This window comes from Oryzias latipes, chromosome 2, assembly GCF_053564925.1.
Source record: "Oryzias latipes strain Hd-rR chromosome 2, Olatipes_Hd-rR_3.1".
NCBI lineage: Eukaryota > Metazoa > Chordata > Actinopteri > Beloniformes > Adrianichthyidae > Oryzias > Oryzias latipes.
Window position 1 is genome coordinate 28749528 of NC_136238.1, and position 22838 is coordinate 28772365.

Genomic DNA, 22838 nt, shown 5'->3' on the forward strand with positions numbered 1-22838 from the left:
AAGATCAGAAATATACTTTCTAAGAGTGATGCTGAAAAACTCATCCATGCATTTGTTACGTCGAGGCTGGATTACTGTAACTCTTTGTTAGCAGCGTGTCCTAAGAGTTCCTTAAGAAGTCTCCAGCTTGTTCAGAACGCAGCAGCTAGATTGTTAGCTGGAACTAGCAGAAGAGATCACATCACTCCTGTGTTAGTTTCGCTCCATTGGCTCCCAGTTGATTCTAGAATCAAGTTCAAGATCCTGCTGTTAACCTATAATGCCTTACATGGAATGGCCCCGTCCTATATTAAGGACCTCATAGTCCCTTACCATCCAATGAGAACACTTCGCTCGCAAAATGCAGGACTGCTTGTGGTTCCTAGAATTAGTAAAAGTACGATTGGAGGTAGAGCGTTTAGCCACCAAGCCCCTGTCTTATGGAATAAACTCCCAGCTCATGTAAGAGAGGCCGATTCAGTTTCTACATTCAAAGTTAGACTGAAAACATTCCTCTTTGGACAGGCTTATTATCAGGCTAGTTAAGAGACTATTTAATTTAATTTAATTTAACTTAATGTTAATTTGTTTAAATTAAACTTAATAACTATTTCTTTTAAAAGGCTGCTAGAAGTTGAAGCTGGGGTAACTATGGTGCACTGGGGTTCTGTCCTCTTTTCTTTTCTACTTCTACCCTTCCTCTCCTCTATTCTTGATCATAATTTATCATTTAGCTCTGTACCTGACCGAGTACCTCGTCTCTGCTCCTGCTCCTACACCTGGCTGTGGTTCCTGTCTCCGGCTCGACTTGCGCCTTTGACTGTCCCCACAACCACGACTGGATGAAGCTCGTCTGCTGGACTTTTATATATGTAGTTGTAGATTTAGATAAGTTAATTCTTCTCTAAAAGTTCTGGTAAATCGCCTGTCCGTCCTGGGGGAGGATCCCTCCTTCATGTGGGCACCCCTGAGGTTTCTTCGTTTTTTCCGGAATCCGTTTTTTTTGGGAGTTTTTCCTTACCGCGAAGGGGGGTCTAAGGGCAGGGATGCCAGTATAGCTTAGTCAGTTTGTTAGTTCATTTTAGTATTTTCCTATTGAACTCTTTGTATTCGTGATCCTTTTAAGTTCATGTTTTACTTCGAAGCCCATCGAGACGACTGTTGTTGTGATTTTGGGCTATACAAATAAAATTGAATTGAATTGAATTGAATTGAATAGGGTGAACGATAATACCATAATTTTCCGTTATTCGTGAGAAACGTATGAGTATTACATCGAAATTTTATTTTTGGTTGTTTGTTTTGATAAAACAAGAAGAACAAATAAAAATTTAGCAAAAAAGTGTGTTGTTTTTTGTAATTCGTTTTTTAATGCTTTCAATAAGTTTTTAACGGGAAATATAAACTTTGCAATCGTAACTGCTAAATTCAATGAAGCTCTGTAATTCCATAGTGTGGAATTCGATTAATGCTTAGGACTGTAGGCTGCTCCCTTTGATTATAGATATCAATATGACACTGTTTTATTATTGAGATAAAAAAAATGGAAACAGACATTTGGGAGAATTAAATCAGACTGCACACCATAAATAAATATTGTTTTTATACAGTCATACATATGCTCAATTGGAAAAATAAGTTTCTATTGCTAATGGTTCTCCGTTTAAAACATAAACAGAACAAATATGTTCTTAAAGTACAGCGACTAGGTAACGTCGCTAATTAGTGAAATCGCTTAGTAGTTTGAGTAGTTTGTCCAACTGGTGTTGCCGTAGAGTGACGTAAGCATTGGTCGAAGGACCCCGAGAAGATCTGGCAGCCTGAGTCGATCCGGTACCCACACCGGTCATTGTCAAGCCCCCAAGAGTCATTTACCCCACTATGATTGGTTGGTTGGTTGGTTAGTTCCGCGCACGACAAGGAAAAAGTGTCATTCATACAAACTGGAGGGACGCATTGACATTAAACTTTCATATTAAGGCAGGGGCCGGAAATAAGATAAGATATAAGATAAGATATCCCTTTATTAGTCCCACGATGGGGAAATTTCCTTGTTGCAGCAGCAGTACAGGAACAGAGAGCAATATGTAAAGAAAAAAGAAAAACTATGGAGTTAATATACACACATATGTACACAATCTACACATACATTTCCAAATTGCACAGGATGATCATATATCGGTTATTGCACAGGGTAAAAGGAATATGACAGAGCCGATGATGTTGCTTAACGTGGTTCACTGGGAGCAGCTAAGGTTGTATTGTCTAACGGCAGCAGGTAGAAACGACCTACCTGACCTACCTAGAAACGAAAATAGCCCGCAGGCCGCGAGTTTGAGGCCCCTACTGCAGACTCTGGCACTGATACACTAGCCGTAGGTCAGAAGAACGAATCATTAGTTCACTTGCTCATAGCTCAGACGCACGCACATATCAGGTTGTGTTTATATTTGTCTCCGTTTCCTTCCCACAGATGTTTACGCGCGCTCGATCATCTCTAGGCCCCTCCCCCTCCACGCATTTGAGCCACTTACAGTGGCTTTCCCTATTCTTCTCACATGCATTGGCCGCCTCACATACAGGCATCACTCAATGAAACGCTCGCGTCTCATGAGTATGTGTGCGAGTGTAAGTAAGTAAGTTTTATTTATATAGCGCCTTTCACAGATAAAATCACAAAGCGCTGAACAATAAACAATATACAACACAGTAAAAACTGAAAAACAATCAATTAAATATAATGTAAGCAAAACTAAATTGAAGAAAAATAAACATAGAATAAAAGTAACAATAAAACCAGTCAGCTGAAAGCATTTTTGAATAAAAGTGTCTTCAGTTGACTTTTAAAAGAATCGACCGTGTCGGCCACACGAAGGGACAGAGGGAGGGCATTCCAGAGTCTGGGGGCTATTCCCTGGAACGACCGGTCACCTCTGGTTTTGTACTTGGTCTTAAAAATCTTTAAAAGATTTTGATCTGAGGATCGGAGGGCACGGATGGAAGCGTAGGGACAGAGCAAGTCTGATAAGTATTTTGGGGTCTGTCCATTTAAAGCTCTATAGGTTAAAACTAGAATTTTAAAATCAATACGTGTGAAGGAATTTGTTTTATTATTATCATTGTTTAAATGTATTTCTTTAAATGTTAACTCAGATTGACCTTTTTACCTCTTCTGAAAACAGTTCTGTGTGTTTGGTCATCTGCTTCTCATGCCCAGCCAGGAAGGGGGGGGTTTTACGACACACTGTCCTCAGCTGATAAGTGATACTGTTTGAAGTTAGAATCCACCAAAGGGGTCATTGTATGACACCCCCTAAAGAACTTTTTCTGTTTGTCCTGAAACTGTTACCTCCTTCTTGTGTTCTTAATAAAAGGTGCACAGGGAGAGGCAGACTTTTGAGAAGAGCAGCGTGTTGGTTGTCTTCTGTCACACTGGCTTCTTCTCCCTCGTGCATGAGAAACTTGATTCTTGCTGTGGTCTATTATTTCTAATTGTGTTTTTCTTTAATGTTTAGATGCATTTATCTGACATTCTTTGGTCCTTCGAGCCGGATGACAACATATCTGCGTCCTTGGGGGGAGGACCACGCCGATTGAAGTCTGTCGACAGCCCGTGAGACTAGGTCTGCGGAGGAAAGTCCGTCGTAGTGAATTCTACGCCGGCCAATCGACTGGTCTGATCCCTGGGTCCGGATTGACGTTATCCGTGAACCAGTCAGACCACAACAACAAGGCAAGTAAAGCGCTTTTTCAGGGGTTCAAGTCCCCGAAGTGGCCCAGAATTCTGAGGGACAGGTTCAAGTCCTGTTGCCTGAAACACGTGTGGGTTTGAAGTCCCGGAAAAGTCCAGAATTCTGTATAAAGGTGTAGGTTCGAGTCCTGCAGCCTAAAACGCGTAAGAGGGTTCAAGTCCCTAAAAGGCCTATTAAAATTTAAAAATAAATAAAAATAAAGTTTTTTTGGTGTGAATGTGTGTGCCTGTGTGAAAGGAGTGAACTTGTTCGGAACAGTGGGCAGCTGGAAACCTTGCGGTGTTAACACAAGGCTGCTTGTTGGAGTAGAACAAGATTTCATCTCATTTGGCTTTAGGTGAAAGGAACCCAGAGTCTAAAAAACGTGTTTTGCTCCTGGGAGGACCCTAAACGTGTGACCGGATCAGACAATAGGTCTGACCTAGAAGCTTGTTGCACGGGGAGTGAAATTCGGTCCTGAGAGAAATTCTCTGTTGGTTCTGATCGCACTCTGTGACTAACGTAAATAATAAAAATAAATAAATAAATAAAATTAAAAAGAAAAAAAAACAAATGGGGAATTCAAATAGAAAAGTAGAATTAACAGGGGATTCAAAATACATGGAAAGAGCTCATCCAGGCTCACCTACGTTCTTGAGAAAATGGGATAAAAACTACAATTTTAAGGGGAATCTTGGAGTACAGGCATGTACTGAATTAGTTCAAAGGTTACAAATTAAAAACAAAATAAAAAATAAAAAAGAAACAACAAGGAGTGAAGAATTAATTTGTGCAAAACTGTGGTTAAATGAAGCAACAAAAAGAAAGAATGGCATTCAGAAAAGTAAAACTAGGGAAGCATGTCTGATTGCTAAAAAAGAGGATGATGAATCAGTTGTGATAAGACCAAGACCCCTGCAGCAGGCTGCAGCTGAGCTGCAGGGTGAGCAGGGACGTGAGGAAAAAGGGGGGGAAGAGAATCCAGCTGTTTTCTCACCCCCTCCTTATGAGGGGCCAACTGCTCCTTCCTTGACGGGTCTTTACCCGCCACTGACTGATTTAAATAAACCAGAAAAAGAAAAAATGATGTTAAGAGGAAAAGGGAAAAAACTTGAATGGAGTAAAACTATGGGGGTTGGTTTGGAAGAAGCTGGAGGGTCATCTGAAATTGCTGAGACATTTCCAATGATTGAAGTGCCCAATCCTAGAGCTGGAGAAGATGGCCAGAGACCTACACTTCTTGTGTTTAGGACCTGGACAGTGGAGGATGTTAAGAAGGCAGTAGAGGGAGTTATCTCTCACAGGGAAAATCCACAGGATTTTCATGAGCAAATGATGGAAGTTCAGAGAGCTTATCATCTGAATGGCATTGAATGTCAGCAAGCATGGATGACTGCTATGAAAGCAGACTGGGCAAAAGTAAAGGGAAATTGGAATCCTATGAATGATGACGATCCACCCAGACCTCTTCCACATAACAGTCAAGAGTTAATTCAAAGTCTTACACTTTTAGGACAAAGAATTAGAGAAGCCTTTCCAATGAGACCTGATTATGGAAAGATTGGTCAAACTAAACAAAAAGATGGAGAGTTAGTGTCTGATTTTAGAGTCAGATTTGAAGAAGTTTTCAAAGCTAACAGTGGACTCAGAGATGATGATAATGATGATGGTGCCTATAGACAGCAGCTGAAACAAGCCTTACTGCAAGCTATGAGACCAGAAATTACAGACTGGATAAGGAAGCATTACATTGATCTACCTACAGGAGCACTACAACAGTTTATGAATTTTGCTGTTCATGCAGAAAAAGTGATGGTGAATAAGAAGAAATTTAGAAATCAAAGTGTAGATACATTTTGGCAGGAGGAAAGTAGTGATGTGTTTTTTGGAAGGAACATGAACAGAGGAAGAAATCGTGGACGTGGCCAAGGGCGTGGTCGTGGAAAAGGAAATTTTAAAGGAAGTTTTAGAGGAAGGTTTAGAGGAAGTAGCAACAGAGGGTCAGAGCAGGTTGATGATGGATGTTGGATTTGTGGACAGAGAGATCATTGGCTGAGAGATTGTCCTGAAAGAAAGAAATCAGATTGACTAGATGGTAGAAGTAATGTCAAGATTAACAATGAATCTGAACCAGAAATTCAACCAATTTGTGATGAATTTTTAGATCTCACTGAAGTTTGTCTTATGGAAAAGCCAGAAATAACTCTTTATGTTCAGGGACAACCGTTTGTTTTTCTTTGTGACTCAGGGGCTTGTAGAACTGTGATAAAAAGTCATTACAATGATTTTCCTAAGTCAAATAAAACAATACAAATGAGATCTGCAGATGGTCAAATTGAAACTAAACATTTGAGTAAACCAGTTTGTTTTGAAAATCCTGACACTAATGAAACAACAAGCATTCCTGTGGTTTTAGCACCAAACTGTCCTTTTAATCTTTTAGGGAGAGATGTCATGATAAGATTAAAGTTAGGAATTTACCCCACCAGAGAAGGGGGGATGCAAGCACGACGTTGCCCAGATACAGACATCTGTGTGTTAGAAGGCAGAGGTGAACCACACTATTATTGGACTTTAGATCTACCGAAAACTGATCTTGGACAGACTGCAAAAAAACTTAATGGAAAAAGCAAAAGCCAGAGTGTCACCCCATGCAGATTTTATGTCTCCAGAAAATCTGTATGTCATGTTGAGATGCAAAAAGTCTCCTGGCCCTGACAGGAGATATGATGAAGCAGTGAGTAAACTAGGATTTCAAAAATGTACAATAAATGATTTTTATTGGAAAGATGAAACTAGTTTCTGTACTGTGACAGTTACACCAGAAGCAAAAAATTTAATGTATACAGAAAGACTGACAAATTGGAAACAGATGGCAGATGCAGTTCCATTTATTTCTTGTTCTAAAGGTTCACGAGAAAAATGGGAAGAAATGAAAGAACATGTGCAGGAAGTGACTTATACTTTGGACTGGCAGACTGATCCGGAAACTGGGATTTCTACCAATCCTGAAACTAAGTTTAAAAAGATTGCATTAAACTGGGTAGTGATTACACAGGCTAATGCGCATCTGACTGACAGAAGAAGCTGAGTGAAAATTATGTTGACAGAGGAAGAGGAAGATTCTCTTAAAGATCTTCCACAGTCACTTTGGACTAAAGGGCCAGCAGATGTAGGGTTAATTAAAGGATGCCCACCAGTGGTCATTAGAGGGAAGACAGAATATACTCCACGGAAAAAACAATATCCTTTAAAGGATGATGCAAAAGAGGGAATAAGGCCTGTGATAGATGAACTGTACAAAGCAGGAGTGTTAGTACAGTGCCCAGAGTCACCTTGTAACACACCAATTTTCCCAGTTAAAAAGGCTCCTCCTTCTACATCTTGGAGGATGGTTCAAGATCTGAGACCAGTAAATGATGCAGTTGTACAAAGAGCACCTAATGTACCAGATCCTCACACTTTGTTAAATACCTTAGATCCAAGAGCAGAATGGTTTTCAGTAATCGATCTAAGTAATGCATTTTTTTCAGTCCCCTTACACCCAGATAGTCAATATTGGTTTGCATTTACTTTTGAAGGAAAGAAGTACACTTATACAAGACTACCTCAGGGCTATGCAGAAAGTCCTACCATTTTTTCTGATGCTATTTCAAACTGTTTAGCGGGATTTGAGCCACCTATGAAAAGTCAAATCATAACTTATGTAGATGACATTCTCATAGCATCAACCTCACAGGAGTTTTGTAAAAAGGACACCATAGCTTTATTGACTTATTTGGCAGAGACTGGAAACAAAGTAAACAAAGACAAATTACAGCTATGGACCCCACAAGTTAAATATTTAGGCCATACTTTGACATCTCAGGGTAGAAAATTAAATGAAGACAGAAAAGTGGCGATTTTATCAGCACCACAACCCTTAACAAAGAAACAAATGATGTCATTTCTAGGGTTATGTAATTACTGTCGCATGTGGATTCCAAACTATGCTGAAATAGCAGCCCCACTGCAAGAATTGATTTATGAAGCACCTATGGCAGCTTATGATAAAATTAAATGGACAGAACAAGGTGTAAAAGCATTTTGTGAATTAAAACAAGCATTAGCCAGAACAACAGTGTTAGCTCTTCCGGATTACAGTAAACCTTTCAGTCAAACTGTAGACTGTAGAGATGGATTTATGACATCTGTTTTGTTACAAAAATATGGAGATAAACAGAGACCTGTGGCATTTTATTCTTCAAAATTAGATCCTGTAGCAAGAGCACCACCTCCTTGTGTTCAAGCAGTGATAGCAGCAGCAATGGCAGTGGAAAGCTCAGCTGAAGTAGTGCTTTTCCACAAGCTTACTCTGTATGTGCCGCATGCAGTTTCAGTTTTACTATTACAAACTAAAATGACATTTTTATCACCAGCAAGACACTTATCATGTTTAGCTACATTAGTTTCACAGCCTCACCTGACTGTTGAAAGGTGTACTACATTGAATCCAGCTACGCTGATGCCTACACCAGAAGATGGAGAACCTCACAATTGCTTACAAGAAACAACTTTAGTTTACAAGCCGAGACCAGACTTATCAGATGTACCACTAACTGAGGGGGAAATAGTTTTTGTTGATGGGTCAGCGAAGAAAGATGAGACAGGCAGGAACAAAGTGGGTTTTGCTGTTGTAACTCAAGATAAGGTTTTGAAGGCAGGACCCCTGCCTGGGAATTACTCAGCACAATCAGCAGAGTTGACAGCCTTAACTGAAGCATGCAAACTGTTTAAAGATAAGCCAGTTACGATCTATACTGATAGCCAATATGCGTTTGCTACAGTGCATTTGTTTTGTCAACAGTGGAAGAACAGAGGGTTTAAAACGTCAACAGGAAAACCAGTAACGCATGTAGACTTACTGAAAGAATTATTAACTGCTGTAATGTTACCATCTAAAGTGGCAATATGTAAATGTGAGGGACACACACGAAGAACAGATCATATTTCTAAAGGAAATGCCTTTGCAGATGCAACAGCAAAGCAAGCTGCAACAAAAGATGTAGAAATATGCACAAATGAGGATGTGACTGCAGATGCACCCGCTGATGTTTTAAAGGAAATGCAACACAGTGCACCGAAACAAGAAAAAGATTTATGGTTGAAAAAGGGAGCAAAGTTGGAACAAGGTCTTTATGTCAGCACAGAAGGTAAACCTATTTTACCAAAATCCATGTACAAATGGGCAGCAATTTTGAGTCATGGGCCTTGCCATGTCTCAACAGGGGGGATGATGAACTTATTAGAGAAATATTATACAACTTATGGATTTATTCTCTATTCAAAAAATTTTTGTAAACAATGTGTAACATGTATGCGTCATAATCCCCAAGGCAATGTTAGACCTAAGAGAGGAAAATTTCCTGAACCACCTTTTCCTTTCCATACAATCCATATGGATTTTATTGAATTGAATAAAAGCAAGGGATTGAAATATTGTTTAGTGATTATTGATGCATTTTCCAAATGGGTTGAAATTTTTCCATGTGCAACACAAGATGCTATTACAGTAGCTAAAGCTATTTGTAAAAGAATAATCCCAACTTTTGGCATACCACAAGTGATAAGAAGTGATAATGGTACACATTTTGTAAATCAAGTGATAGACAAAATGGCTCAACATCTTTGTATTGATTTAAAGAGACATTGTAGTTATCACCCACAGAGTGCAGGATTAGTTGAGAGAACTAATGGCACTATCAAATCAAAGTTAAAGAAATGCATGGAAGAGACAAACAGACAGTGGCCTGACTGCATAGACTTAGTTCAACTAAGCATGCGTATCACACGCACAGCAGGTCAACCTTTAACGCCTTTTGAAATGTTGTATGGACGTTCTTATAGGTTACCAGACCTTGATCCTACACAGCAACATTCTCCAGATGATGATGCAAATTTAGTGGATTATTTGAGAAAAATGTTTACCACTAAAGATGTGCAAAGGACAAATCAAGTGCCAGATTCCTTTTTATCTCCACAGGACACTTCACCAGTGCAGGTTGGCGATTGGGTGTTTGTGAAGGCCATAAAAAGGAAGTGTTGGTCCAGCCCACGGTGGGAAGGGCCATTCCAAGTCCTGCTGACTACACCAACAGCTGTCAAGATCGCTGAAAGGACGTCTTGGATCCACCTGTCACACTGCAAGAAAAAGCATCTGGGTGAGGCTAATTCCAACTGCTAGGTGGGGAAGTCTGACTACAAAGGGAGGCAGCTGTATAGAAGCTGCTTGTCTCAACGTCAGCGAAGCAGGGGAATCCACCTAGTCTTAGGGAAGAAAGCACACCAGATCTCTTTTGCACTACACGGATCCTACACTGTTAGAGGACTTGAGGAGGTGATGTGCTAGTAACCTCTCCCTCCCGAAGATAGGCACATATCCACCATGGCGTGTCCAACTGGGCTAAGAGACAGTTTATTTTGTTTACTGTTCCTGCTATTCCTGACAGGAGCCACCACATGGATTTGGTTCTTTTGGAATCATTATCCACCTGCAAGAAGAACCACCAACGAGGAAAGACTAAATGTTTCTCGACGATGGCTGAGTATTGATGAACATGATGTTTTGAATAGTCCAAAAATGAACATAACTCACCTGTATATGACAAATTCTTGGTATAGGTATGTTATGTTACTGGCTAAAGAAAGGAATAGATCTGATTGCTATGTTTGTTCTGTAATTCCAGCTTCATCCCTACATCCTAATTTGCAGGCAAAGCAATTTTCTGAGTGGAAAAGCGACTGTGTTATTGAATATAGTACCAGAGGGTATATTAGTACTGGAGCCGTCACCACTTCAAATGGTACTCTTGTAAGACCAAGTTGCAAGAGTTTGTATCAGTTTAAAAAACTGAAATTGACAAAATCATTAGCTCCATATGCTAGTGTGGAACCAGGAACTGTGTTTCCACATTGCGTAACTAACAATGGCACAGAGTTTTTAGGAACTTTGCCGACAAAGATGTGTCATGAACTTCTTGTTCCTTTCACAGTCCAGATAATCAATGACAGAGTTTCCCATGGTTATGCAGTTCCCTGCCCTAGAGGACGTTGTGTTGAATCTAATCCAGATTTAATGCCAGGTAACAATGGTACTTATGTGGTTGATCAAATGTTTTGGTTATGTGGGCAGGCCCTCTACCTCAGTCTGCCTAGAGACTGGAGTGGGATTTGTGCTCCCGTAAAGGTCACAGATCACACTTTCATAGTTTCTGCAGTCCATGAGCCTCACCTGCGCCACAGACGTAACCTTATTGATGTCAAGCCACATGATTCCATTTGGGGATCAGATGTACCTGAAGACCATAAACTCTGGAATACGGGGCAAAAGATGAAGGTCACAGCATCACTGAAGCATTACATCAACTTGAAAAGGTTCAGCAGGCAATGCAGGATGACAGGAAACCCCAATCTTGGGATTTCTTCTCCTGGTTTGCTTTTGGTTCCTGGTGGCAACTTTTGTTAAAAATAGTGACACCTATTCTTATGGTACTGATTATATGTTGTGTGTTCACTATGTGCATTTTTCCTTGTATTCAATCTATGATTTCCAGAGCAGTGAATGGTGGAGTACAAAGTGTTCTTCTGAGTCAAGAATACAACTTGTTATTAAAGGGAGAACAAGATGACTGTAATGATTTTGAAATTGAAATGACTTGAAAAAAAAAAAAAGAAAAACGTCTCATCTGAGTGTAAATTGATAGTGTTATGAAAATGAAGATGTCACAGAAAACTGAAAAGAGATGTGATATTGGATGTGAGATTTTAACATTTATCAATGATAAACAGGAGGGAGTATGTGAAGGAATTTGTTTTATTATTATCATTGTTTAAATGTATTTCTTTAAATGTTAACTCAGATTGACCTTTTTACCTCTTCTGAAAACAGTTCTGTGTGTTTGGTCATCTGCTTCTCATGCCCAGCCAGGAAGGGGGGGGTTTTACGACACACTGTCCTCAGCTGATAAGTGATACTGTTTGAAGTTAGAATCCACCAAAGGGGTCATTGTATGACACCCCCTAAAGAACTTTTTCTGTTTGTCCTGAAACTGTTACCTCCTTCTTGTGTTCTTAATAAAAGGTGCACAGGGAGAGGCAGACTTTTGAGAAGAGCAGCGTGTTGGTTGTCTTCTGTCACACTGGCTTCTTCTCCCTCGTGCATGAGAAACTTGATTCTTGCTGTGGTCTATTATTTCTAATTGTGTTTTTCTTTAATGTTTAGATGCATTTATCTGACAATACGCCACTTGATTGGGAGCCAGTGCAAGGAGGATAAAATGGGGGTAATGTGTGCTCTTTTGTCTTATCCTGTTAAAAGCCTTGCAGCAGTGTTTTGAACTAACTGAAGACGGTTAAGAACAGATTTATTAAAACAAGTAAAAAGAGAATTACAATAATCTAAACAAGAAGAAATAAAAGCATGGATAACCATCTCTAAGACTGAGTTAGATAAGAACGCCCGCAATTTTGCTATGTTACATAAATGATAAAAACAGTTTCTAATAAAAAGGCTGGAATGATGGTCCAAAGACATTGACTGGTCAAACCATACACCAAGATTTCTGATAGAGAGCTGTACAGAGGAGCTCAAAGAACCAAGATGCTGGGAAATTATTGGGATTTTGTTTTCTGGGGCAACTATTAGTGTTTCTGTCTTTTTTAAGTTTAGCTGAAGACTGTGACTTGTGAGCCAAGATTTAACAAAAGCAAGGCAATCTAGTAGTTGTGTAAGTTTGTGGAGTTCTGTGTCATTGAAAGAGCAGTACAGCTCAATATCATCGGCATAGAAATGGTATGACACATTCTTAAAGTTATTCAAAAGCTTTCCAAGAGGGCAGATGTACATTAAAAACAAAAGAGGTCCTAAAACAGATCCCTGGGGCACACCATAGAGGAGTGGAGCGGTATCAGAAAGCACACCATTTATGTAGACAGAGAATGTTCTATTAGTCAGGTAGGAGGTAAACCACTTTAAAACAAACCCAGCAATACCAAACTCATTTTCTAATCTGCCCAACAGTATTTTATGATCAACAGTGTCAAATGCAGAGGATAAGTCCAAAAGAACCAAAACTGTGTAGTTTCCAGAGTCAGCAGCCACCTGTATATCATTTGAAACTTTAAGTAAAGTGGTCTCCGTGGAATGCATCTTTCTAAAACCAGATTGGTATTTATCGAAGAGTTCATAGTTGTTTAAAAAATATGTTAACTGTTCTGCCACTATCTTCTCCAAGACTTTTGAGAGTATAGGTAATTTTGAAATTGGCCTATAATTGGAGGGTTGTGATGGATCCAGGTTGGGCTTTTTTAAGATGGGATTTATCGCTCCCTGCTTAAGGAAGTTTGGGACAGTCCCAGTGGAGAGAGACAGATTAATCATTTTAACAAGAAATGGGGCAATAAGGTCGATAACTTTAAAAAACATAGATGATGGCAATATATCTAGGGGACATGAGGATGGCTTCATCTTTTTTGATACGACTATGATATTGTCTATTGAAATGGCAGAAAAGTTAGTCCAGGAATAGTTTAAAGAGGCTACAATAGTGGTATTCTCATTGGATGATTGGAGTGTGTGCGTTTGCGTGCGTGTGCGCTCGCGTCTCATAGATTATTTCATTGATCATTGACGTGCCCCTTCCACATTTAATGTATAAAAAATACGGAGGGTGGGGGAGGCAAATTTACTGGTAGCACATGTGCGACTGGGTGTAAAATTCAGTTGCACACTCTCAAATTTTGGTAGCAAAATGCAACCATTTGGTCGCAGTCTGGAGCCCTGAGATGAACCAGCACCTCGCCTGGATCATTGGGGAGACCAGGCCAGGGGCCTGGAGCCCTGCTCTACACCTGCCCCCTATAAGGATAGCTGTTTCAGTCAATAACTTGTAGTCTGAACTAGAGCTGTGACGGTGTCAGATTTTTGATAACCGCGGTGATGAACCACCAGGGTGCGAGATGTCGCTGTTAATCGCTTTTGTACATAAATAAGCCGCGTCAGTGTACAAGCAGCATGCATTAAGCAACATCATCAGCCTGACAAAGCATGTCCTGACTCCCAGACTGGGTGCAATTTTTAACCTCACTATGGGAGGAGACAGTATTGCGTCTGTTCTTAAGTTCCTCAGTTATGTTTTTTTTTTGTGTGTGTGTTTAGTTTTTTTTTAACTTATTGACAATTGAGGTATCATATATAAAATCACAAACAGTAACCATATAATCAACATTACATCCCTCAATTATGATGAGGAAATTTACATCCGTGATTCCCCATTTCCCATGAGTCTTAGGGGCTAAAGGCAGGTCTAACCCCCGGCTTGCCACACCGATGTCAGTGTTTAAAGAATGAGCAAGGAGCAGCAGTGGATGGAGGGGCGAACGGGAGAGCAGCTCTCCTTCCGCTTGAGTCACTTCAGCATTGTGGTAGTAACAAGGCTGGTTAAAAAAACACACCAGTTAAATAAAGAAGCGGCGACTGAAAAGCGCGCGCCTCACCCCGGCGCGTGCGTCAGAAGTTTCCTTCCACATAGGGCTGAGACGATAACCGCATCACCGCATTTTTTATGCACTTTTTTTTACGTTTTGCATATGGTGCGTGAGTGGAACTATAATAAACACATTAAACGCATTCATATTTGCTGATAATTTCCTTTTTCTGCTTTTTCTGTCATTCTACAACAGAAGTTTCCGTCTCGCAAGGAAATACGACAAATTTACTGCTTTCTAATTATTCATTTCCATTGTATTCATTTCCATTACAAGCTGCGTGCGTTCTTAAGTGCGCGACACAGCCGCCCACCGGAGGATTTTGTGTTGGGGGGGGGGGGGGGGGGGTATTACTGTTGTCCTTCACTCTGTAGCACCAAACATGAACGCGCGCTGTTAGATTTCCATGAAAATCAATACATGTTTTGTTCTGGAACTATTTTTTTGCAGCGTAACGTTACATGTCTGTATAAACAAAGGCGGAGCCTCCTGCCCCGCGTTCTTCAGGGGTGTCAGGCTTCACGGCTACTGGAAAGGTGACAGTGTCTGCAGTCTGTTTATTACTGGGCAATACATAATATTCTGAGATGTCTGTACCAGAAAGCACAGGTGAAACTTGCGTGCAGCTCCAGAGCGGTCCGCTGCAGAGGAATCAACACGCACCCCCCAACACACGTGTGCGCACCTTCCTACTATTCCTACACAAGACGCTCCGCGCTCACACACACAGTCCATCTACAACACCTATAGTTAGTTCACAAGTTAGGTATGTAGTTGTTAGTTGCTACTGTTATTTGGTAACAAAGAATAGTACGTTGTAATTGTATTCATTTCCGATGCAGCCTCCAGGGATTTTGTGGGTTTTTTTTTGGGGGGGGGGGGGGGGGGGGGGGGGTTAACCGCGGTGATCAAAAATTCGACACCGTCACAGCTCTACTTCGACAAAAAACACTGTTGCTCCGCGGACGCCTCTGCGGTCCTCGCTCGCCCCGCGGGCTCCTTGTCTCCCCTTCTCCGACACCCCTGGCCAGGGTGGCTCCAGGGAGGAGCACTTCGTCCCCATTGCGCCGGTGAACGGAGCAAATCGTGTCGGGCGAGAGAGGATGCATTGTTACGTGTGGGAGCCTTCAAACTGCCATCGGTCCTGCAGCTCTTTGTGAACGAGCAGCAGGAGAACATGTCTCCAGCTCACACGGCGGCTGTGGGGCAGTGTGAGCTTTTCAAAGCAAAATTCCGCTCAGTCCTTAGAAACCGTTCAAACAATCATGTCGATTTGTGTTTCCAGTTGTGTCCCGACAAAATAAAGGCTGATGTTATTCCCACATATTTACGTGCAGCCAAGCTGCAGATTGCAGCTTTTCCCGCATGGAGTCATGTTCATCCAGGCTAAATGTTGTTAGCGCCTGTTAGCCTTCACCTAACCGTACTTCCAGCTTCGTTCTGCCACAAAAAAAGCACTGAACCAGCACCTCGCCTGGATCATTGGGGAGACCAGGGGGTGTGTGTGTGTGTGTGTCTGCAGCGAAACTGAAGGAGAACAGAAAGTTGGAGTTGTCCTTAATATTCAATGTGGTTTTAATATGCCTCTCCCCCTTGGTATGATCTGTTATCTGTGATATTATATCTTTTATGATTATTTTAATGTTTTGTAATGTATGTATCCTTTTTTTTAATCAATTGGCATTTTAAATTATTTAATTGATCACTGAACAAAAAAACCCATCAGGACACATGTCCCACAATGCATTGTTTTGTAGTCATCAGGACAGCTTTCAGTCAGTGTAGTGCTAAATTTCCAGCTGTGTTCGCTCTGGTTGGGGCCTTGCTTCCGCCCCTTTCTCGTGATATTTTTGTGATGATTGACAGTTGATGTTGGAGCAAAAACAAAAATATACGCCTCACACCAGGTGATCTGTGCAGCGTTGCAACCATCTGGGTGTTCTCAAACACGCTTATTGTGCATCTTGGCTGCAATTATTTGGTGTCTCCAACATGAATTACCATCCCTTAATGTTTACATACACTTAAGTATTGTTTGAAACTGTGAAATGACCGAAAGGTTACTACGGTAATCACTTTGTTACTAAGCACCTTTTTTTATTCTAAATGTATGTAATTTTCTGGTTGTGCCCCTAAAATTTTTAGTTGGGGGCCACAGTGCTCCTAGTGAAAAAAGTTAGTCTGGAGCCCTGTTTTATTTTTCTTGATTGATGGAGATTAAAAAAAACTCCTTATTGGTGTAAAGGTAGAGGTTGCAAGTCTGATATAAGAAACATTAAAAAAGCCACTTTTTTAGTTGTAACTTGATATTTTTCTCCACCACAATGTCACAGATTTCAATAAAAATACCTCAAAATATGGCTTTTCAGAGCAATTATTAGGTTAGATTAAATATAGATTCATTAAATTACTTTATAACAGGTAATGATTGATTAATCACACAAATTATTCATCTCATGACAGTTCTGTCATAATTCACTTTTTGGAAATATTTTAAAGCTTCATTTAATAAATTATTTTCTTAACAGAAAAACAGAAATTTAAAGTATTTTGTTAAACAGTGAAGTGGAACTTTGTGGTTCTTGTTGGGTTTTGATCTGGAAGAAACTGGATCAAATGGTTCTTTTAGTGTTAAAGGTTCCAGACTCTTGATTTCCACTGAAGCTATGAGTATGAAATGTCATTCCACAGACAAACCATCAACAAAATGATCCTGATGCTGCTGAGGTTCTTATGGAAGTGAAGCAAATCTCAGCAGAGATGCAGTTTTTCTAAACTGAAATCACTGACATTAAACAGCCTGAACATTCATGGACCTGAACTGGACACAGAAAAACCTCCCTGTTGTGTTTCCACCCACCAATGAGGAGCAGTTTGATGAAGATGAAGCTGCACTGGAGGAAGAATCAGTCCAGAAAAAGATGGAGAACAATTCTGACACTAAGCAGTTTTTCACTGATGTGTTCAGGTTTGAATCTTTTCTGTCTGCAGATCCATGAGCAGGACCCTGTCTTTGGGTTTTAGCTTGAAATGTAGTTTTGGAAATAGAATCTGTCTGAATGTCTGGAATGGAGACATGAAAGAGGTTTAGATGGATTTTGGGTTTGACAGAGAAATCTGCTGAAAAGAACTGAACTACAAACTTAGAACCACAGACGACAAAACAGATTGTACTTTTTTTATCTGCTAACAATTTTCTCTTTGATCTGTTAAGGTTTCCTGTTTGCTGGAGGGACTAACTAAGATCATGTGATTTGAAGAATGTTGTCGGCTGCACTGACCAACAATGTCTTCTGTCTTTTCAACTGGAAGGGACAGAAGAGACTCTTCCAGGACACGCTGTTGATGGACTGCATGTTTGGAGAGCTTGAAGCTCAAGATGGAACCGTTATTGAAGTGAACATACATATAGTGTGGAGATGAAGATCAGAGACACACTGACCTGCTGACATGTGAGAGCTGTCCACACTTTGGACATGACTTCTGTCCCTCCTCTTCCTCTGATCTCTGTTCTGTGGGTCTGTCTCTTCATCTGTAGTTGATGTTGATTCTTCTTCATGTTGGTTTCCTTCTTCATCCTGACTATCAGTTACATTAAAGCTCTGCTGATTGTTTAGATCTGCTTCACTGTTCTCATCTTCCTTATAAGTAGGAATCTCCATCAAGGTATCAGTCTCCTGCTTCAGATCAATCTGATCTTCATCCTGACTGATGCAGGGTTCCCCTGGTTCCTCTTTAATCTGCAGAGGTTCTGGTTCCTCCTGTTCCACTCTGAAGTTCCTCTGCTGGTTGCAGAGATCTTCCTCTCCAGTCAACCAATGCTGTGGGAGAACTGCAGGGACACAAACACAACAAGGAGCCTTTTATACATTTCCAGGACTTTTGGATAGAGCTGTGACGGTGTGGGACTTTTGATCAGCGCGGTGATGAACCAGACCCCCAAAAAAACCATCACAAAATCCCCTGGTGGCCGCGTCGCAAATGAATACAATTACAACGCAGTAGTCTGTATTAAAAAATACCAGTAACTACTATCTATCTGCATAATGAACTAACTATATAGGTTTTGTATACTACTATGCGTGTGTGTGTGTCCGTTTGCTGCGTGTGTAGGAGGAAGGAGCTCACACACGTGCGTTGAGGGTGTGTGTTGATTCTTCTGCAGTGGACTAACCTGGAGCAGCATGCGAGGCTTCCCCTGTGCTCTCTGGTACAGACATCTTCTCTGAATATTATGTATTGCCCAGTAATAAACAGACTGCAGACACTGTCACCTTTCCGGTAGCTATGAGCCTGACAACCCATGAAGAACGCGGGGCAGGAGGCTCCGCCTTTGTTTATACAGACACGTAACGTTACGCTGCACAAAATAATTCCCAAACCAAACATGTAGTGATATTCATGGAAATCTAACAGCGCGCGTTCATGTTTGGTGTTACAGAGTGAAGGAGACCCCCCCCCCCCCCCCCCCCTATGAGGTTCCATTTGTGCCAAAAATATCAAAATGTGTTTTTGCGTCTACTGTTATGTCTTTGGTCCATTGTCTATGTCTACTGATCGTGTTTTTGCGTCCACTGTCTATGCTTTGGGCTCATTGTCTATGTCTATTGAACGAGTTCATTTTACATTGGTTCATGTCTATGTATTACTAAGCAATATCTTCTGCATGCCCATGATTCTTTGATTATTACTTTGTATTAACTTTGTGATGTATATGCTTGCTTTATCCTTAGACTTTATCTTTGTCATTGTCCTTATCCCATGTCGTCTAACTACGGCGTCAGGAAGATCCTTAGCAACCGTTGCTAGTGTCGTTTGCTACGTCGTCTCACCATGTCGTCAGGAAGATCCTTAGCAACCGTTGCTAGTGTCGTTTGCTACGTCGTTTCACGTGTCGTCAGGAAGATCCTTAGCAACCGTTGCTAGTGTCGTTTGCTACGTTCTTTCACCATGTCGTGTCCTTAGATCTTGCTGTATTTCAAATTTTGCAAAGGTCGTCAGAGAAGTCTTTTGTACGGTCGATAAATTGTTTCCCGTATTATCACGGAACAAAACACTTTAAAAAAAAAAAAAACCTTTATTGACAATCCTGCAAACGCGCACTGCCAGAAAGGGGGGGGGGGGGGGTGCAGCGTACAACGGTTCCACGTTCCCGTTTAAAGTTATTTAGAGTACGGCTTTAATTTAATCTTGTGATGAAACTATTATTTCAAATTATTTTCAAAAATGACTGATCTTTATAAAATATGTTGTTACAAATCTGATGGATAAACGAGGATCAGACGGGCTAATAAGAGCCTTATGTGGTCCCGAGTGCGCCATCTCATGGTCACATAAATAGATTAAAAAGAAAAGCTCAAAAACCAGTCAGTTTTCGACTGTTATATTCATAATTAGTGACTCGACCCACTAAAATTTGAGAAGGTAACTCATCAAAGATATTTTAAAGGCCTCCTTGCAAGGCCCCCGTAAATCGTTCAGCGGCAAAAAAATAAATATTGCCATGGACTAATGACTTGAGGGTTCATTCATAAATAGTCTTCGTAAAATGTTCATATTTATTATGTGTCATTCTCCGCGTTAAATAGAAGTAGTTCGCCTCCAGATCAGGTGGTGGCGGTAATGCGCCACTTTGTTTTCGTTTCAAGCGTTGTATGCATGCCCCCCCCCCCCCCCCTTTCTGGCAATACGCGTTTGAGGGAATATCAAAATAAAGTTCATCTTAAAAACGTGTTGTCATGGTTAACCCTGACGTCTGCTTTGATATGCATGCGTGCAACAGTTTCGCGCTCCCGTTTAAAGTTATTTAGAATATGGCTTCAATTCAATCTGGTGATGAAACTATTATTTAACAGTCTTTTGAAAAGTAACTGATTTTTATTTAACATGTTACATAACAGATTGAAAAGAAAAGATCAAAATCCATTCAAAGATTTTGGGCCGTCTTCTCCTCGTTTATCCACCAGATTTGTGACAGCATGTGTTTGATAAGGATCGGCTATTTTTTAAAAGACTTAAATATTAGTTTCATCTCCAGATTTAATTGAAGCTAGACTCTAAATAACTTTAAAAAATTGGCAAGAGAGTCGCTTCGGGAACGTGAAAGCGTTGTACGCATGCGCGCCCCCTCTCCCTCTTTCTGGCAATGCGCGTTTGAGGGAATATCAATAAAGTTCATCTTAAAAAAGTATTTGTCATGGTTAACCCTAGCGCCGGTTTATTTTTTCATTCCGTGGTAGTACAAGAAACAATTAACCGGCCGTACAAAGGACTTTTCTGACTACTTTGGCAAATTTGAAAAACGGCAAGATCTATGATCTAACGACGAGACACGGGGAAACGTCGTAGCTAACGACAGTAGCAAAAGTCGTAGCTAACGACAGTAGCAACGGTTGCTAAGGAGACGACAGGGCGTATAACAAAGACAATGCAAAGATTTACACATAACGCATGAACCGATGTTCAATTAACTCGGTCAGTAGACATAGACAATGGATCAAAGACATAGACAATGGACACAAAAACAGATTTTTGGCACAAACGGAACCTCATAAATTCAGGCCTCCTCATCATTCATATTCATAGTAACGTGAAAATACCACTTTTTTTCAAAGGTGATGCAAGATTTTCACTGGATTATTGTTATTAATTGTTTCACTTTTGATAAATAACTCATTGATTTCAGAGCATAATCCATGTTATCTGATGATGGGTAACTGTGACATGGTTGATATTAGCACTGACTTAGTTTACAGTATACCGTCTTTTCAGTTCGCTGGACATGTGTACCGTAAACTATGATGTAAACGTGCATGCAAAAAGTTAGTGACGGCTAGCGAGACCGCACTTCCACAGATGTCGGCTCACTTGACCGCAGTAAAGAAAAGCGTGAAGCTCAAAGGGCTTCTCTGTTTCTTTGATGAAGGTCACATACCTATGTGGTGTAGCTGCAGCTGTGGTTTCCAGATGACATCCAGCAGTCTGCGCTGACGACAGAGCTCCTGCTCGTACTGGACGATGGTTCCTTCACAGAGTCTGCAGATTTCTTCAGCAGCAGCAGCTAGTCGCTCGCTGATCAACTCTCTCAGAGACTGAAGGGAAGACATGGTTCCTGCTCCGATCTTCCGATCCAACTCCCACAAACACCGCCGTCCTCTTCACTGCAGCTCCGATCGATCATCTGCTAGTCTCACAATCACAGCAATCCACGTTGTCTTTCCGTTCAACACTTCTTCACTCATTTACGACACTTTGGAAAATGCTGAGAGTTCCCACACGAACCACGTATCGTCCTTTCTGTCCAAAAACCTCACAAACGTCCCAACAAAACACCACCGACCTCTCAACACAAGCTAACGCTGCTAGCCTGCTAACAAGCTAACGCTGCTAGCGCCTCGTGCTGTTCTTCTTCTTTGTTTGGCTAACAGCGTCATGGTGCTTTAGCGCCACCAGCTGGTCTGGAGTGTTGTCTGTCGCTCATATTATGTCGATGGTTGCAAAAAAAGCCATGTTAACTTGACTGGAAAATAAAGTTTAGAGTAAACAGTTTATTTTCAGGAGATAAAAATAAAATCTAAATAGAAAAAATGTATCAAGGAAACTGTTTGAGAGCTGTTGTGACGTCATCACACTGTGTCTCATTCCAATGTTCAGGTTTGACCACAAAACTCATCAACGACAAACTAAACCTGATCACATCCGTTTATTGTATTTCTAAAATAAAGACATTTCTTAAGCAAACAAGTAAACAAAAACAAAACAAAAAGAAAATGTCAAGCATGAAGATCTGCTTGACATTAAACTGTATAGTTAATAAAAAAGACAAGCAATAATTTTGAAATTCTTATTACAGGGAAAAAAACAATAGAGAAATTTACTTAATTTAATTAAAATTAGATGAACAAATTTATGAAGTATATAACTGAAATGTAACATAATAAAAGAAAAGTGAAAAAATGTAAAGATGTTTGGAAAGCAAACATTTTTCACCGACAATCTGCAAACATTTTAATGCTGTTTCTTGTTTCTGTGTCTTCATCAAAGATTTTTTTCAATAAAAAACTGGGAAAGATTTAAATAAATTCACAGATTTTTTTCAGGTTAAGACAAAAAAACACTTAACATTTTTATTTACAGTACAGACCAAAAGTTTGAACACACCTTCTGATTCAAAGAGTTTTCTTTATTTTCATGACTATGAAAATTGTAGATTCACACTGAAGGCATCAAAACTATGAATGAACACATGTGGAATTCTCTACATAACAAAAAAGTGTGAAACAACTGAGAATATGTCATATTGTAGGTTCTTCATAGTAGCCACCTTTTGCTTTGATTACTGCTTTGCACACTTTTGCCATTCTCTGGATGAGCTTAAAAAATGTTGAGAAATGCAGAAATGTGTTCTGCAGATGCCATGTTTGCCACTAGAGGGCAGCACAGCAGCTTCAGTCTTTGTCATTGTTGCTGTGTGAGCCTGAAGGAGCTTCAAAGTGAGCTGCAGCTTGGTTCAGACAAACCTCCACATTCACACCCAGATGTGATCCTGAAGAAGTCTGAACAGAACATTTCAGGAGAACTCTTCAGTCCAGAACATGAGCCTGC

General features: G+C 40.5%; 1 protein-coding gene across 2 annotated transcripts in view; it reads right to left on the bottom strand.

The window, feature by feature from the left end:
• Positions 1-22015, bottom strand: part of LOC144987983 (uncharacterized) — a 37264-nt gene extending 15249 nt beyond the window's left edge. The window contains exons 1-3 of one of the 2 annotated variants that reach the window (XM_078937931.1): positions 21169-22015; positions 17677-18066; positions 1979-9890 (exon numbers count right to left, since the gene is read on the bottom strand). In XM_078937931.1, coding sequence (XP_078794057.1) covers positions 9886-9890; positions 17677-18066; positions 21169-21340 — 567 coding nt within the window. In that variant the 5' untranslated portion in view covers positions 21341-22015 and the 3' untranslated portion in view covers positions 1979-9885. Of the gene's footprint in view, positions 1-1978; positions 9891-17676; positions 18067-21168 lie in introns of those variants that run through there. The other variant, XR_013651676.1, reaches the window with a different exon arrangement.
• Positions 22016-22838: the final 823 nt, after the last annotated feature.